Below are 13,729 nucleotides of genomic sequence, written 5' to 3'. Positions count from 1 at the left end.
AGGGGTCGCTCCTGCCTTTCTGGTCCCTCATCTCACCCCATCTTTCCTTCCATTTATTTTTTTTTTGTTCACTGCTGCTTCCTTCTGCAGCCCAGGACACCTGGAACGTGTTCCTGTCAGTCACACCACCCATCCACTAAGGCCATAAAAGCGATAGTCGTCGCAACGAAGAGTCTGAATTCTCTCCAGGACTCAGATAACGTAAGTCCCCTTTGCTAGGTGACTATGAGGGCAAAGTTGCTCGGATCCCCTGGCACATAACACGGCCCCCATGCCCCTGTGATTACAGTTGCTACTGTTACTTCAGGCTCTCCGCCATTTTAACTTTGGAAGGGTCTTCAGCTCCAGACGGGAGGATAAAATCCCAGATGAGATCCTTTGTTATCTCATGGGATAGCATGGGGGGGGGGGGACCTAGGTCCTTAGTTCCTAATGCTAGTGGCCTTCCCAGTTCCCTGTGGTTTGGCTGAGTTCACGCTGGCCAGGGAGTCCCCTCCTTCCCTAGGTCTGTCCTGCACCCTTCTCACCGGTTCATTGGCCGCTCTGAGTCCAATAACTTGAGGATAGACTTCCCATCCATGTCTGCGGGGATGTCCAGCCCAGCGATATCCAGTATGGTGGGGGCCAGGTCAATGTTGAGGACGATGTGAGGATTCCTGGGGACAGAGGGATTGGAAACTTGGCCACCTGGAGGACAGCTTGGTTTGGAACAGAGACAACTGGAGGTGAAGAGGGAGGATTGTCCGTCTGCCAGAGAGGAAGCTCCCATCACGCCTTCATGGAAGGGAGTTCCAGCAAGATCATCCTTTGTTACCAAGGCGCTGAGCTGACAAGGTTACCTGTCCTCAGGCCACCCCCCTGTGCCTCTAGGGCAAATGTCCACCTTCTTGTGGATTCACACTGGCTGGGAATGCATAGTCTGGCCCCTAAGCCCTTGCCGTCCTCCACCCAGAATGATCTTCCTCTGGACAGCCAAGTGATACTGATCTTCACTTTTAGCTCTTAACAAGGGGACCCCCCCCACCCCCGCTCCTGGGATCACATCTTAGTCAACGACTGCTGGGTAATCCACTCAGTGACCATCCATGTGAAAATGCCCAGCCCAGCCCATGGCTAGCTGGCAGGGTGACAGAGGGACGGGGTATGAGGACAGATGTTTAGCCCCATCTTACAGGAGTTTCCTTTCGTGTCCACCCCTCTCTGGCTTTGAAGGCGTGCCGAGGGCTGCTGTGCAAGTCCTGTCCTCTGCACACACCGGGTGTCCTTGATGTCCCCCCACCTCAGCTGTTACAGGGATGAGGCCACCACGATTACCAACCCTTCTTTCACCTCTGACTCCCGCTAGCATCTCTGCTGCAGGCTGCCATCTCAAAGGTTAAGTCAAGGAGAATGGCTGAGATCCATGGCCCCACACGGCCCTTGAAGAAAGAGTGGAAGGCAGACAGATGGCTTGCTCTGCGCTGCCACCAAGAGCAGGCTCAGCTGATAATGGCTCTCGGCTCAAGCCTGAGGTTTCTCCCCAACAGCCACTGGACCAGTGACTGCCCAGCTGGGGTGGAGATCAAAGCTCTTCCCAGGCATCGGCGACACCCAGCCTCTAGTATTTCCTGGCATAAAACCCCACCTCGCTGCTTTTCACAACAGCTCAGAGCTCCTGGCTTGTGTGGCTGGCTCAGCTGTTCTGGAATTGTGTCCCTGGGGGAGTGTGTCTCGGACTTGGGCTAAGCTCTAGAGCCAAGCAGAATCCAAGGTCTCCCTGTGGGCGTGGGACCTGGGATACAGGGATAGGTGACATACTTACAGAGAGCCGGCCTCCACGTTGGGGCCCCTCACATAGAACGGGACCCTGATGTCGAACTCATAGGGCATGGACTTGCCCTTTACCAGACCAAACTGGCCAATGTGGTAGCCGTGGTCGGCGGTGTACACGATGTAAGTGTTATCCAGCTCACCGGTCTCCACCAGCATGTCGTAAATCTGCAACAGAGGCTAGAGGTGAGGTGTCTGGCCAACCAAGGGGCAAGGGACTGGAGCCTTCATCCCTCCCATCTTCTCTCTGCCCTCCTGTGCCTTGGGGGCAAATCCACTTCTCCGCGAGGCCTCTGGGACTGTTTGGGAGCTCACTTCCCCCCTCACACGTAAGGTCAATGTCCCCTCCTCTGTAGACAGTCCTCACGCTACAATGGAAGCGCCACAGGGTTGGAGTCTTGCTGTGTGTAGGGGGGGTTGTCTTGCTATTTTGTTCCCTGGCAGTGGGGACCCACTTGCACTGATCCTCAATAAATGACACTGGATGACTGATTGAATGAATGAATGACTGGATGAATGAATGAAGCTGGATGTGACCAGGGCAGGAGTCGATGGCCTGAAACAGAGCCGTTGCATAGAACTTTCTGTGATGGTGGCCGTGTGAGGGTCTGCGCTGCCCAGCATGGCTATGGAGCACATGACCTAAGTCTGGTGTGACCAAGGAATGGTATCTAAGTTTTATAGTATTTTAATTAATTTAAATTTAGATTGCTATGGACCCCTAGTGTGTGAGCTGTTATCCTACACAACAGAGCATGATTCAATACAAGGTGTGTGTGTGTGATGTTTGTGTATGGATGTGTACAAGTACATTCTAGCATTCCAGTTTGTGTGTGTGTAAATCAAAGGAGAACTTTAGGGAGTCAGATCAGTCCTGGGGATTCTGATATATGCTTTACTATGGGTAAGCCTTGGGGACAAAGAGCCAGTCTAAATATACATATATGGATATATAGTTTAAGACAGTGTTTTTCTGTGTACTCCTGGTTGTCTTAGAACTCACTCTGTAGACCAGGCTGGCCTTGAACTCAGAGATCTGCCTGCTTCTGCCTCCGGAGTGCTGGGATTAAAGGTGTGCGCCACCACCGCCCCACATAAAAGGCTGTATTTTATATGATCCAATTGCATGACATGTCCAGAGTAATGAAGAGCTAAGTACATGCTGAGACTGGGGGTTACAGAAGGGTGTTTCCCCCTGAGGCAGGGGGATGATGAAAATGTTCAAAATTGAGAGCGGAAATGGTTCTACAACCCAGAGTAAATGCAAATTCAGAGGGCTGTGGACATGGCTTAATTGGGTAGAGTGCTCGCCCAGCATGCACAAGGCCCTGAGTTCAATCCCTAGCAGCACAAAAACCAGGTGGCGCACACCTGGAATCCCAGCACTTGGGAGGCAGAGGCAGGAGGGCCAGGGGTTCAAGGTCATCCTCAGTGAGCACTAGGCCATTCGGGGTTACAGGAGACTCTTGTCTTAAAAACAGAAGCAAATGGCGCACCCATGGCACCATGTATACAGAGCAGCCACTGCGCTGTGCCCGCGGAACACCCACGGCACTGTGCACTTCAGCTGGGCGAACCACATGGTGCACAAGTGCTGAGTGCACAGCTCAGTAAAGCTGCTGAGATTATAAGTGGCTTCTCCTTCTTTTGTTAAAGAGACTGAAGCAGCTGGGCATGGTGGCTTTTATTTGTAATTCCAGAACTCAGGAGGCTTCCTATGGGTTAGAGGCCAGTTTAGCTGCTTATTGAGTTCTAGGACAGCCTGGCTATACAGAATGAGACCCTATTCAAAAAAATTATTATTTTTTTATTTTTAAGAAAATAAAGAAAAGCAGCAGGCTACAGTGACTCCATCAAGCAACACAGGCTCATGGGAAAATTTTGGGAGGCAGAGGCCTCCCTCTGGATTGCTCCAAGCCCCCTTGCCCTAGTCCACATAGTGCTTGGTCCTCTGATTTAGGTTTTCCGGTTAGGGCAGAGGCCTGTTGAGGGTGGGGTGGGGGGCTGAGGGGCGGGGCCTACCGTCTCCATGGAGTCGTCCACAGACATGAGTGTCTGCAGGCGTTTCCGCTGAAGCATGTTGGTGAACTCCATGTGGATGGGCTTCATGGGTCCCGTGTAGCGCATGATCCAGTGCTTGTCGGGATTGGGTGCATAGTTGTAACTTGGTGTGCTGGTGGCAAACACAGGCAGTCAAGAAAAGTGCCCGAGAGCAGGGGCAACACCATGGGCAGCTTGCTCCAGTGGGGGGGGGCAAGCGATCACTGGCACCTAAGGGGCTCCACTAAACAGCATAAACAGGGGGAAGACAGCCTTTAGGGGGTGGCAGAGCATCTGGTAGACTGGAGTCCCCAAGTGCAGAAAGCCAGCTAGTGACCTCTCGGCTTGGTATGGGTTCTTCTTTGAGAACTTTTTGGAATTATTCATCAACTCTTTAAAGAGGCTCCAGTTTAGATCCCTCTGACACCCAGAACTTGATGCTAAGTGCCCATCCTACACTGCCCAGAGAATTTATTCCTTAGCCCCAGGGGACACAAATGGCTGTCACACCAGGAAAGGAGGACCAGAGATAGAGAGCCCTTTGCATTTGACCTTGGTTTGAGAAAGCCGGAAACCGTGTAAAAATTAAGTATGTCGCAGCATTTATGCGTGCAGGGCCCATACTCCCGAGGATGCCCCCAGTAAGTCCGCATCTGGGACATGAGACATGCCGCCATCCTTTTGATTCTTTGTCACACTTATTCTTCCAGTTTTATGGTTTGATCTCCCTTTAGACTAAGTCAGGACTATCACAAGTTAAAGACCTCGCTTGGGCACAGTAACCCGACCCTCTCTGGGAAACAAGACAAAACAAAACGAAACCACAAATAAACTGTAAAACCCAAAACTAACCCACAGAAAGAGGGCATCATGCCACTGTCCGCTGGGTCTCCAAACATAAGCGACTGGTCCCCTAAGACCCTATCCCAACTTAGCAAGCTAAAAATGTATGGCTTTATGGCTTAGAGTTGTCTCCTGCTTGAGACTGGCTCCTTAGAGAGGAGCTGGCGGTGGGGGGCAGTCTGTGAGAAGACCTAGTCGGAACAGACAATGCTCTCCCTGCACAGACCCTGCCTGAGGACCCCAGCACTATCTCACATATCAAAGGGTCTTGTATGGAGATGGCACCATGGCAGCTTGCAGCAGTCCAGCAGATAGGAAGTCGCTACTGTGTGCTGCAGAGGAAACTAGGGTCTCAGGGCTCCCTGGCTCCTGCCAGGCTCCTGCCGCTAAATCCTTCCCAGCCCACGCGTTCTTTGATTATAAGAAATGCCCGTGTCCCACTCGGCTGGCCCAGAGCATGACCTCCATGTAGAACATTCTTGGAAACAAGCCTCCTCATCTCAGGGAGCCAGAGGGGCTACTGGGGCAGCGGCAGAGCCACACTGTCAGCTGGAGTGTGGGGAAGTCACTCCCTGTGATCCGGGCTTAGACTCCAGGATACAATGGCTGTCCCCGACTCCACTGGGAGTCAGGTTGGTATCCGTCCTATCTGGGGGCATGAAGGTGGTGCAGGTGGGAGCACCCTTTCACTTTGGGAGACTGTATGGAGCCAGAAGTTAGAGAGCTGGGTCCTGAGTGGGACCTGTGCCATGCAGCTGGTCACCTGCCCCAGACTGGGCACCTCAAACATCTGAGGAATATCTGGGTGTCTCTGAAGGACCTTGAGCTGGCCATCCTCTTTCCTTACACTAGGTGATGTACAGAAATGTTACCCCTTTGGCAGTCGGGGGGACCCTTTGTGCAGCAGGCTGTGACCTGCCACCCCAGTCTGTCAGCATCGCCCCTGTCTTCACAGGCCTCGGGAAGGGAGGCCTGGCACCTGGGCTTGCCCTCAGATGTCACATGTTGGAAGATGTGCTGAGGGCTGATAGGTATACATACACAAGTCTGTGCAGGTCTGTGAGCTTATGTACCCATATGTCCACCTAGTCGTGTGTGTGTGTGTGTGTATGTGTTTGCATTTACGTGTATATGCCTGTGCATATTTTATTGTCTGCATGTTTTTTTTGGTGTGTACCTGAATGTGTTTACCCGTGTTTGTCTATGTGTGAGTTCTTTTGTGCCTGCTATGTGTGTCTGCATGTGTACAGTGCATCTAAGTGTACTTGTGTGCATGTATCTATGTCCATGTATGTGTCTGAATGTGTAAGTGTGCCTGCATGTATGTCCTGCGTTGCCCGCATTCTCGTGCATCTATATTTCAGTGTCTGAAGTGTCTGCATGTGTGTGGCATGGTGGGGAGAGTGGGGTGGGGGTGGAGAGGCGAACAGGGGCTGGCACTGGCTTGTCACAGACAAAAAAAAGTGCTTCAGGAGCAAGAATGAGGCAGGCTTGCTGAGGGGGGAAACTCAAAGGCTCTGCCTTCTCTTTTACCGTTACAAACAGCCTCCTGTAGAGCTAGCTGTCTGGGAGCAGCTGCCTTCCAGGGACAAGAGCCTCTCAGAGCTACCGTGCTGGAGTGAGGAGTCTCTAGGCTGCTCCCCACTGTCAGATGCTGTCAGGTCATTTCATGTCACTTCAAAGGGTCAGCACAGGAGCAGGCAGTGTCAAACATCACACACCCTGGCTGACAGGCATTGGACCCAGGATGGAGTGTTCTTGGCCTCCCTCTCTGGGGAAGAGGGCAGAGGGCAGTGGGTGGAGGCGGCTGGGCAGACAGACACATTTGTACGGAGGCTGTACCGTGCACTCGGGGTGAGGGTAGCCGGCTGCCCTTTAAATGCAATTCCCTATCTTCTGTCACCTCCCCCCTGCAGCCCGGTCCCTGCTATCCCCCTCTGAGTGCTTCACACCGTCCGAAAGAAATTAAAGCTGAGCTGGGGGAGGGTGGCGCATTCAGACCGCAGGGGAAATTAAACGCCCTGGGTATTCAGGTGGAGTCCAAATTGCCCTGTCCTTGCTACCCTAGAATGTCACAGCAAGGGCTGCTGAGTGTCACTGCCGAGCCTGAGGTAGCCTGAAAAGACAGAGAGCTTTGGAGAAAGCTGTCCTAGCCAGTTGGGTGGAGGACTGGTGGGGTGGCTGGATTTGAATCCTGCCTCTGTCTTTTTGCAGTTAGGTGACTTTAGGTACCTACTGCCTTTTCGTGTTTGCTCATCCATAAAACAGGAACACTAAGTGTGACAGTGTCAAAGGTGGCCCTGATGACCCCTCCCTCTTCTTGGTCTTCACACCCTGACGAAGGCTTCTCTAACAGCACAGTGATATGTGTGCCCTGTCCGGGTCGAAAGGATGGCTTCTTCCATCTTGACTTCTCTTCCCCTTTATGCATTGCTTTCTGGAGAGGCCTACACAGCAAGAACTAGCCAGCTGGGTCAGGACCTCAGCGCACCGACTCAGGTTCCGGCACGAGGTTATGAGGTAATGTGTGCTTGTTGTTTAATGGAGTTAAACTTTGGAGTCATTTGTCATGTGGCAGCAGAGAACTGATATGCCAGGGTCACCATGAAGACCAAAGGCCTACCACGGCCAGTAGCTGGCAGAACTGTGGACTGTAGACACTGTGCTGGCACCCAGGCTATATTTAGTCACCTAGGAACTGGGGGGTGTTTTCTTAGGTAGGAACTTCTGAATGTGGGAGATGCCGTCCCACAGGCTGGGGTCCTGGACGGAATGAAGAGAAGGCGAGCGTTCATCTCTGTCCCGACTGCAGACGCCTACTGCTCTGTGCGCCACGCCCTCCCCGCCATGATGGACTGGACCCTCAAACTAGAAACGAAAGCAAATCCTTCCCCAACTTGCTTCTGTCAAATATTTTGTCACACGAAGGAAGACTGCAGGCTCCGGAGAAGAAAGGGTTTAAGTGTAGGATATACACAGAGGCTTGTGGAAGAAGCCCCGGAGGTGCAGATCCAGCGAGTACGAAGGTGTGTGTGAGGACGTGGGTCCCAATCCAGAAACCTTCCCCAGCAGGCTGAGTCAGGCTGGCTGGCCTGTGCCCCGGAGCCACAACTGATGAACAGCTGGACTCCTGAGGTCTTTGTGCGCCCTATTGACTCAGCACCTTCCCAGCTCCCCCATTCCCTGTTCTCGGTTATTATTTATTTATTTTTTTTTTGAGACAGGGTCTCATGTAGTCCAGCCTAGCCTCAACTGTCTAAGTAGCCGAGGCTGGCCCTGCACTCTTGATCATCCTGTTTCTACCTCTCAGGTGCTGGCAGGCCAGCCTTTGGGTTCTTTACCCAGGAGGGTTCTAGGGAAGGCTTATCTACACCTCATGCTGTCCCGTCACTGCTGAACCCTGACCTGCCCACTCCTGTTTACCAGTGACGCTGCCGTGTTGGGGCCAACACTTACATATGCTGGGACGCATTGGGGAAGAGGCGTGAGTACTGGGGGGCTGAGTCTTCGGGGCCATGGGGAGCCGCGTGGCTGATGACCATGAGCACAGGCCTGTGTGGGTACATCTTCTTGGATGTGCGGAAGAAGCTCACACTGTCGTTGGTGATGAGGTCCGTGAGGTAATCCTGGGAGGGTGAGACGGGAGGATGGTGAGGACGAGGGGTTTTAGACTGAGTGTTGCTTATGTGCCCCACACTTAGGTAGGCATCAGGGACAGAGCTATGAACATGCCCTGATTGTATGGTATGCTATTTGTACTCTGATAAATAAATCTTCCCTGAAAACCAGAGGCAAAGCTAAAGCCACTAGAGGTCAGGCAATGGTGACACCTTTAATCCCAGGATTTGGGAGTCAGAAGGAGATGGATCTCTGTGAGTTCAAGGCTATCCTGGGCTACACAAGATCAGTGCAGAAACAACTTCAGGTGGTGGCGGCTCACACCTTTAATCCCAATCCTAGGGAGTCACATCTTCAATCCCAGCACTAGAGGGAATATGAAATGAGAGGAGAGAGAGGCTTAGTCTGCTTAGTCTGTGGTCTCCCAGCCTTGGTAGAGGTAAGACTTCTCCAGTGGTTTGGCTGCTTTGCTTTTTTTGGTTTTTGGGTTGAACCCCAATTTCTGTCTATGGGTGCCTATTATTCGTGCTATACCTGATCTCTGCCCTCCTGGAGCCCACAGCAGGGCAGATAGCAGGTAAGCAAATACAGTACACAGAAAGCCACTATAGGCGGTGTTCATTGTCTCCCTACCTGGGAGACAGACCTGAGCGTGTCTGGGAAGGGGCTTATCTCCATTGCTTTAAACGAGGTGGGAAAACTTGCCTGCTGTGGGTGACACCATCCCCGGCTGGGGTCTTGGACTGTGAGGTGGAGAGGGAAACTGAGTAGTAGCATGTGGTCACTGCTTTTGTCAAGCGTGGTAGCATGAATGTAACCGGTTCCCGTAAGCTCACAGGGAGTGGCATTGTGTCACTGTGTGAGCAGGCTTTGCGGTCTTATATATGCTCAAGCCACGCCCAGTGTCTCAGTTCACTTCCGGTTGCCTGCGGATCTCAGCTCCTTCTCCAGCATCATGTCTGCCTGCATGCCACCACGTCCTCCCATGATGGTAATGGATTCAACACCTCTGAACTTTGAGTCACCCCAATTAAATGTTTTCCTTTATGAGAACTGCTGTGCTCGTGGTGTCTACACAGCAACAGAAAGGGAACTAAGAAGTAAAGCCTGGTGGAGGAAAACAGAGTGGGAGAAGGGAGGGGAGTGTGGCAGGAGGGACTGGTACCCTCCATGACAGACAGAAAGGACAGTGCTAAACACCATTGAATATGTAGGGTCAGTCAAGAACCGGCTTGTGTTTACCTATATGTAATTGTAGAAAGTGGGCACATAACAATCCCTACATAGAAATGAAGGCACAGGGAAGGGAGCCGTTCAGTGTTACAGGAATGTTAGAGCTTGGTCTCCAGAAACTGGCTGAAACAGTGAGGGGGCCTCTTGGAGGAGGCGGCATTTGAGCTGACTGTAGGACCAGAGAGATGGAAAACCTGCGCACCAACCCCAGGAGCGAGCTGAGAGCAGGGTTCTCCGGTTGGCTCTGGGGAGGGCACGGTGGGGAGAGCTTACCGTGGAGTAGTCGGAGCCATGCTTCTCCTTCACCCCGTTCCGGCAGAGAGTGTAGTTATAAAACCTGGAGTTCTTAAGCAGTCCGACCCACTCCTTCCAGCCCGGCGGCACGTAGGAGCCGTTGTACTCATTGAGGTATTTTCCAAAGAAAGCTGGAAGGGAACAGGGACCAGAGGCGCGTGAGAGAGCAGCAGACGTGGCCCTGGCAGCACTCGGCGAGGTTGACCAACCTGAGTGTTCAGGGCCAGAGACCAATGCACACCCTCTCGTCCTTGGGCAAGAGGGGAGCCCAGGGCTCCTTCTCAGCGGCATTCGCATGGACAAGATGAACTGTACAGTAGGATTATAGGAAAGCATCAAGGTATTCTGAAATACGGCTAGAGACACGCTAAAATAATTTACAGTAGATAATACGTTCTTTAAAAATAGAGGGACCAAAAGCAGGGGGCGGGGATGGAGGGATGGCCCAGGGGTTTAGGGGTGTGCGCTGCTTTCCCAGAGGGTCCCAGCACAGGCGACTTACAATTAATTGCCTATGACTCTAACTACACACACACACACACACACACACACACACACACACTTTAAAATAATTTTTAAGTAAAAATAATAAAAAATAAAAATATATCAATAGCAAAAACTTGCTGAAGAGTTGATCATTTCAAAGTAGTGGTGAGTGCAAGTATTTAATCGTGTGCTACCTGCAAGACTATAGCAGGGCCTCGGACACCAGTGGTCCTCCCTCCCTCCCTCCCTCCTTCTTCCCCCCCTTCTTTTCTCTTCTCACTCAACAAGGTCTAATGCTGTGGCCCAAGCTATCCTGGAACTATATAGACCAGATCAACTTTGACCTCATGGCAATCCTCCTGCCTCAGCCTCTTGAGGACCAGGATTACAGTTATGAACCACCACATCCTGTTTAAAATGTCAGTGATGTCCTATGGATGACAAAGTCCCAGATTCTGGCTCGTGGCCTGTGAGCACAGAGGAAGCAGGCAGGTCGTTCCTGCTGTAGGTTAGTGAGAAGTAAGAGTGTCCCTGTCATCACCTCTCGTGGAGGTTTGGATGAGAGCGGCTGCCACAAGCTCTTCCATTTGCATGCTGAGTCCCTCAGTAAACGGTTTGCCAAGATTAGAAGGAGTGTCCTTGTTGGAAGAGGTGCGCCCTGGTTAGAGGAGGTGTGTCCTCAGAAGTGGGCTTTGAGGTTTCAAAAGCCCATGCTAGGCTGTCTTACCCCCTATGCCTGCTGCCTGTTAACCAGGATGTAGGACTCTCAGCTACTTCTCCAGCACCATGCCCGCTGCCATGCTCCCCACCATGATAATGGACTAACCTCTGAAACTGTAAGCAAGCCCTTAATTCATTGCTTTCTTTTATAAGAGTTGCTTGGTTATGGTGTCTCTTCACAGCAATAGAACAGCGGCTAAGAGCCCTCTTGTCCAGGCCTATGGATGCTCTGGAAATCTGTCTTCCACAGTCCCAGAAAAGTTGACAGTACCCCAAGGGTTAATGGGAATGGGGATCAACTGGAATTCTTGCAGATAGCTGGGGTGTGCCGACTGGCCCAACACTTTGGAATCTCTTTGGCACTGACTGTTCAACTTGAACATGGGTCCCGACCTAGCAATTTGGAACATGAGTGTTTACCCCGCAGAAAAGCATACACACGGTCATCAAGAGTCACCCAGGACATGTTGAGAGCAGCACACTCAGAAGGCAAACAGAAATAAGTAAGAACTTCACTGGGGTGGGGGGAGGGATGGGTAATGAAACTCTGGAGTATAAATATTTTGTTTTTTCAAGACAGGGTTTCTCTGTAGCTTTAGAGCCTGTCCTGGAACTAGCTCTTGTAGACCAGGCTGGCCTCAAACTCAGCGAGCTGTCTGCCTCTGCCTCCCGAGTGCTGGGATTAAAGGCATGCACCACAACTGCCCAGCCCAGTGATATTCTTAAAGAGCTGTAATTTAATGAAATTCAAAAGTTGGGCAGAAGAAATGCACAGTGTTGGTCCGTGCTGGATGCAGAGGGGGGAGGAGGTTGAAGGGGCCTGGGAGGGTTTAGCACCACGACCCCACAGTCCCACGGCCCCACGGTCCCACAGTCCCACAGCCCCACAGCCCCACAGTCCCACAGCCTCACTTTGTTTCTTGCAGACACAGAGGGCCCACTGGTGACCTTTGAGGAGCGGCCATCTGGTCACTGTGTCCATCTGTGTCACACCAGTCAACAACGATGCCCGCTGTTAACAAAAGCACCCCAATCTGTACTTGATCAGAAGGGGAGACGTGGAGCTTCTCCCTGGGGATGAGGGGACAGACTCAGAGGTTGTGCACAGAGGTCATACCCTAGTCCTCTATTTCCAGACAGGGACACTGAGGTCCCTAGTCACTCCGCCAAGATGGAGGCCAGCACAGGACCTTGACTGTCTGAGGTCGGAAGGTAGGAGAACTCAAGGGCACACTGATCGGAGATGTGCCCTGACCAGAGAGTGCCCAGTGGATACTGGTGCAATACTCAAGAAGAGAGAGGTTTGAAAGGGCAAGCTTATATGGAAGACAGGAGGAGCTAGACTCCTGTGGGTCCAGAGGACAGTGTTGGGCCTCTCTGTGTTGGACCTTTGAGAATAGAGCTGCGGCAGCCTGCTGCCTCAGGGGATAGGCGCTGCGAAGGAGGGGATCCCTGGAGACCAGGCAGGTGGCCGGTGGAGAGAACTATCTCCTTGGAGTTTGGGCCACTGGATTCCAGAGTCCCTCAGGTACAGGATAAAAGAGACACAGGGGACAAAGGGGTCTGCTGAGGATCCCTCAGCAGTGCAGGGCGAGAACTGCGGAGGAAATACAGCTTGCAAGGATCTAGGAGCGAGGCTCCTGAGAGCAGAGAAAACAGGAAGGAGGATCCTTCCGTGGGGAGGTGGAGAGATGAACAGACAGAACCTGGTTGATGGTGGGAAGCGGGGGCAGGAGGCGGCTGTGCCTTCTGAGTCCCAGGAGCTTCCAGTATTTATTATGAGATATGACTAGGCCATGGGTGCCTCAGAAAACAGCGACTGAGTATTCCTGACTGGGGGACCAGAGTGACAGAATACTGGGAGGCAGGTAGATCTGGCTGCTCTCAGAGAGCAAGAAGTCGGTCTTTCTTTTCCTCTGGAGCTGGCAAGGTCATTGCCAGGATGGCCTAAGGTCAGGTCAGGATGCCTGCCGAGCTCAGTTCCCCAAGTGGGCCTTCCATCCAGGCTGCTTTTGTCCCCTAGATCGGCCTGGCAGTTCACAGAGGGTGGTACTTCTAGTGTTACAGTGGATGACTCTAGGGGCTGCTAGATGGATACCCCTCCTTCAATGCCTAGGGCAGCCTCCTGGTCAGGAAGAACCTTCCAGAACAAAATGTCAGTGGTGCTGAAGAGGAGAAAGTGTGACCTTATTTAAAAAGGCTACCCGGCCCTGGAGCATCTCTGGATTCTGGAACCATACTCTGAGAGCTTTTTAAAAAGGCCCTAGGAGATCAGAGCTGCCTCAGGCCAGAACTAATCAGTCTGTTCAGTGACTCAGGGTCCTTGCTCCTCAGCGCAGTGACTCCACTCCCCATTGCCCCTCCTGCTTGAGAGTCCACATACATGGGGCCAACAGGTCCACCTGCTAATCCACTTCTGTGGCAGTGAACCTTTGTAGAACACAGGGACAGAAGACATGAGCAAATGGATGTGGCTATGTCCCAATAAACTTTTATAAGAACAGATGGAGGGCTGGATTTACTCCACAGGCCACAGTTTGCTGACCACAGGCCTAGACAACTGGTGGGTTTGAATGGACCAACTGGGAACTCAGGAGCCCAACCCTTTTAGAGAATGTGCACGGTGCTGGGCGTACTTCATCTGGAGCTTGGAACAATGCTTGGATGCCCAAATAACATCAGAAAG

At 52.2% G+C, this 13,729-nt stretch overlaps 1 protein-coding gene across 4 annotated transcripts in view; it reads right to left on the bottom strand.

Annotated features, from left to right (window-relative positions):
- Sulf2 (sulfatase 2) overlaps positions 1-13,729 on the bottom strand; it is an 85,036-nt gene that overhangs the window by 10,453 nt on the left and 60,854 nt on the right. For all 4 annotated transcript variants that reach the window (XM_087910977.1, XM_087910980.1, XM_087910979.1 and 1 more), the window contains exons 4-8: positions 9,817-9,968; positions 8,149-8,318; positions 3,832-3,982; positions 1,802-1,977; positions 528-656 (exon numbers count right to left, since the gene is read on the bottom strand). In XM_087910977.1, the coding sequence (XP_087767103.1) occupies positions 528-656; positions 1,802-1,977; positions 3,832-3,982; positions 8,149-8,318; positions 9,817-9,968 (778 nt within the window). The remainder of the gene's footprint in view (positions 1-527; positions 657-1,801; positions 1,978-3,831; positions 3,983-8,148; positions 8,319-9,816; positions 9,969-13,729) is intronic.

Source organism: Myodes glareolus, chromosome 10 (assembly GCF_982192425.1).
Source record: "Myodes glareolus chromosome 10, mMyoGla1.1, whole genome shotgun sequence".
Classification (NCBI taxonomy): Eukaryota; Metazoa; Chordata; class Mammalia; order Rodentia; family Cricetidae; genus Myodes; species Myodes glareolus.
Note: the sequence above shows the minus strand (reverse complement) of the source record. Positions and strands in the feature narration are given on the sequence as shown.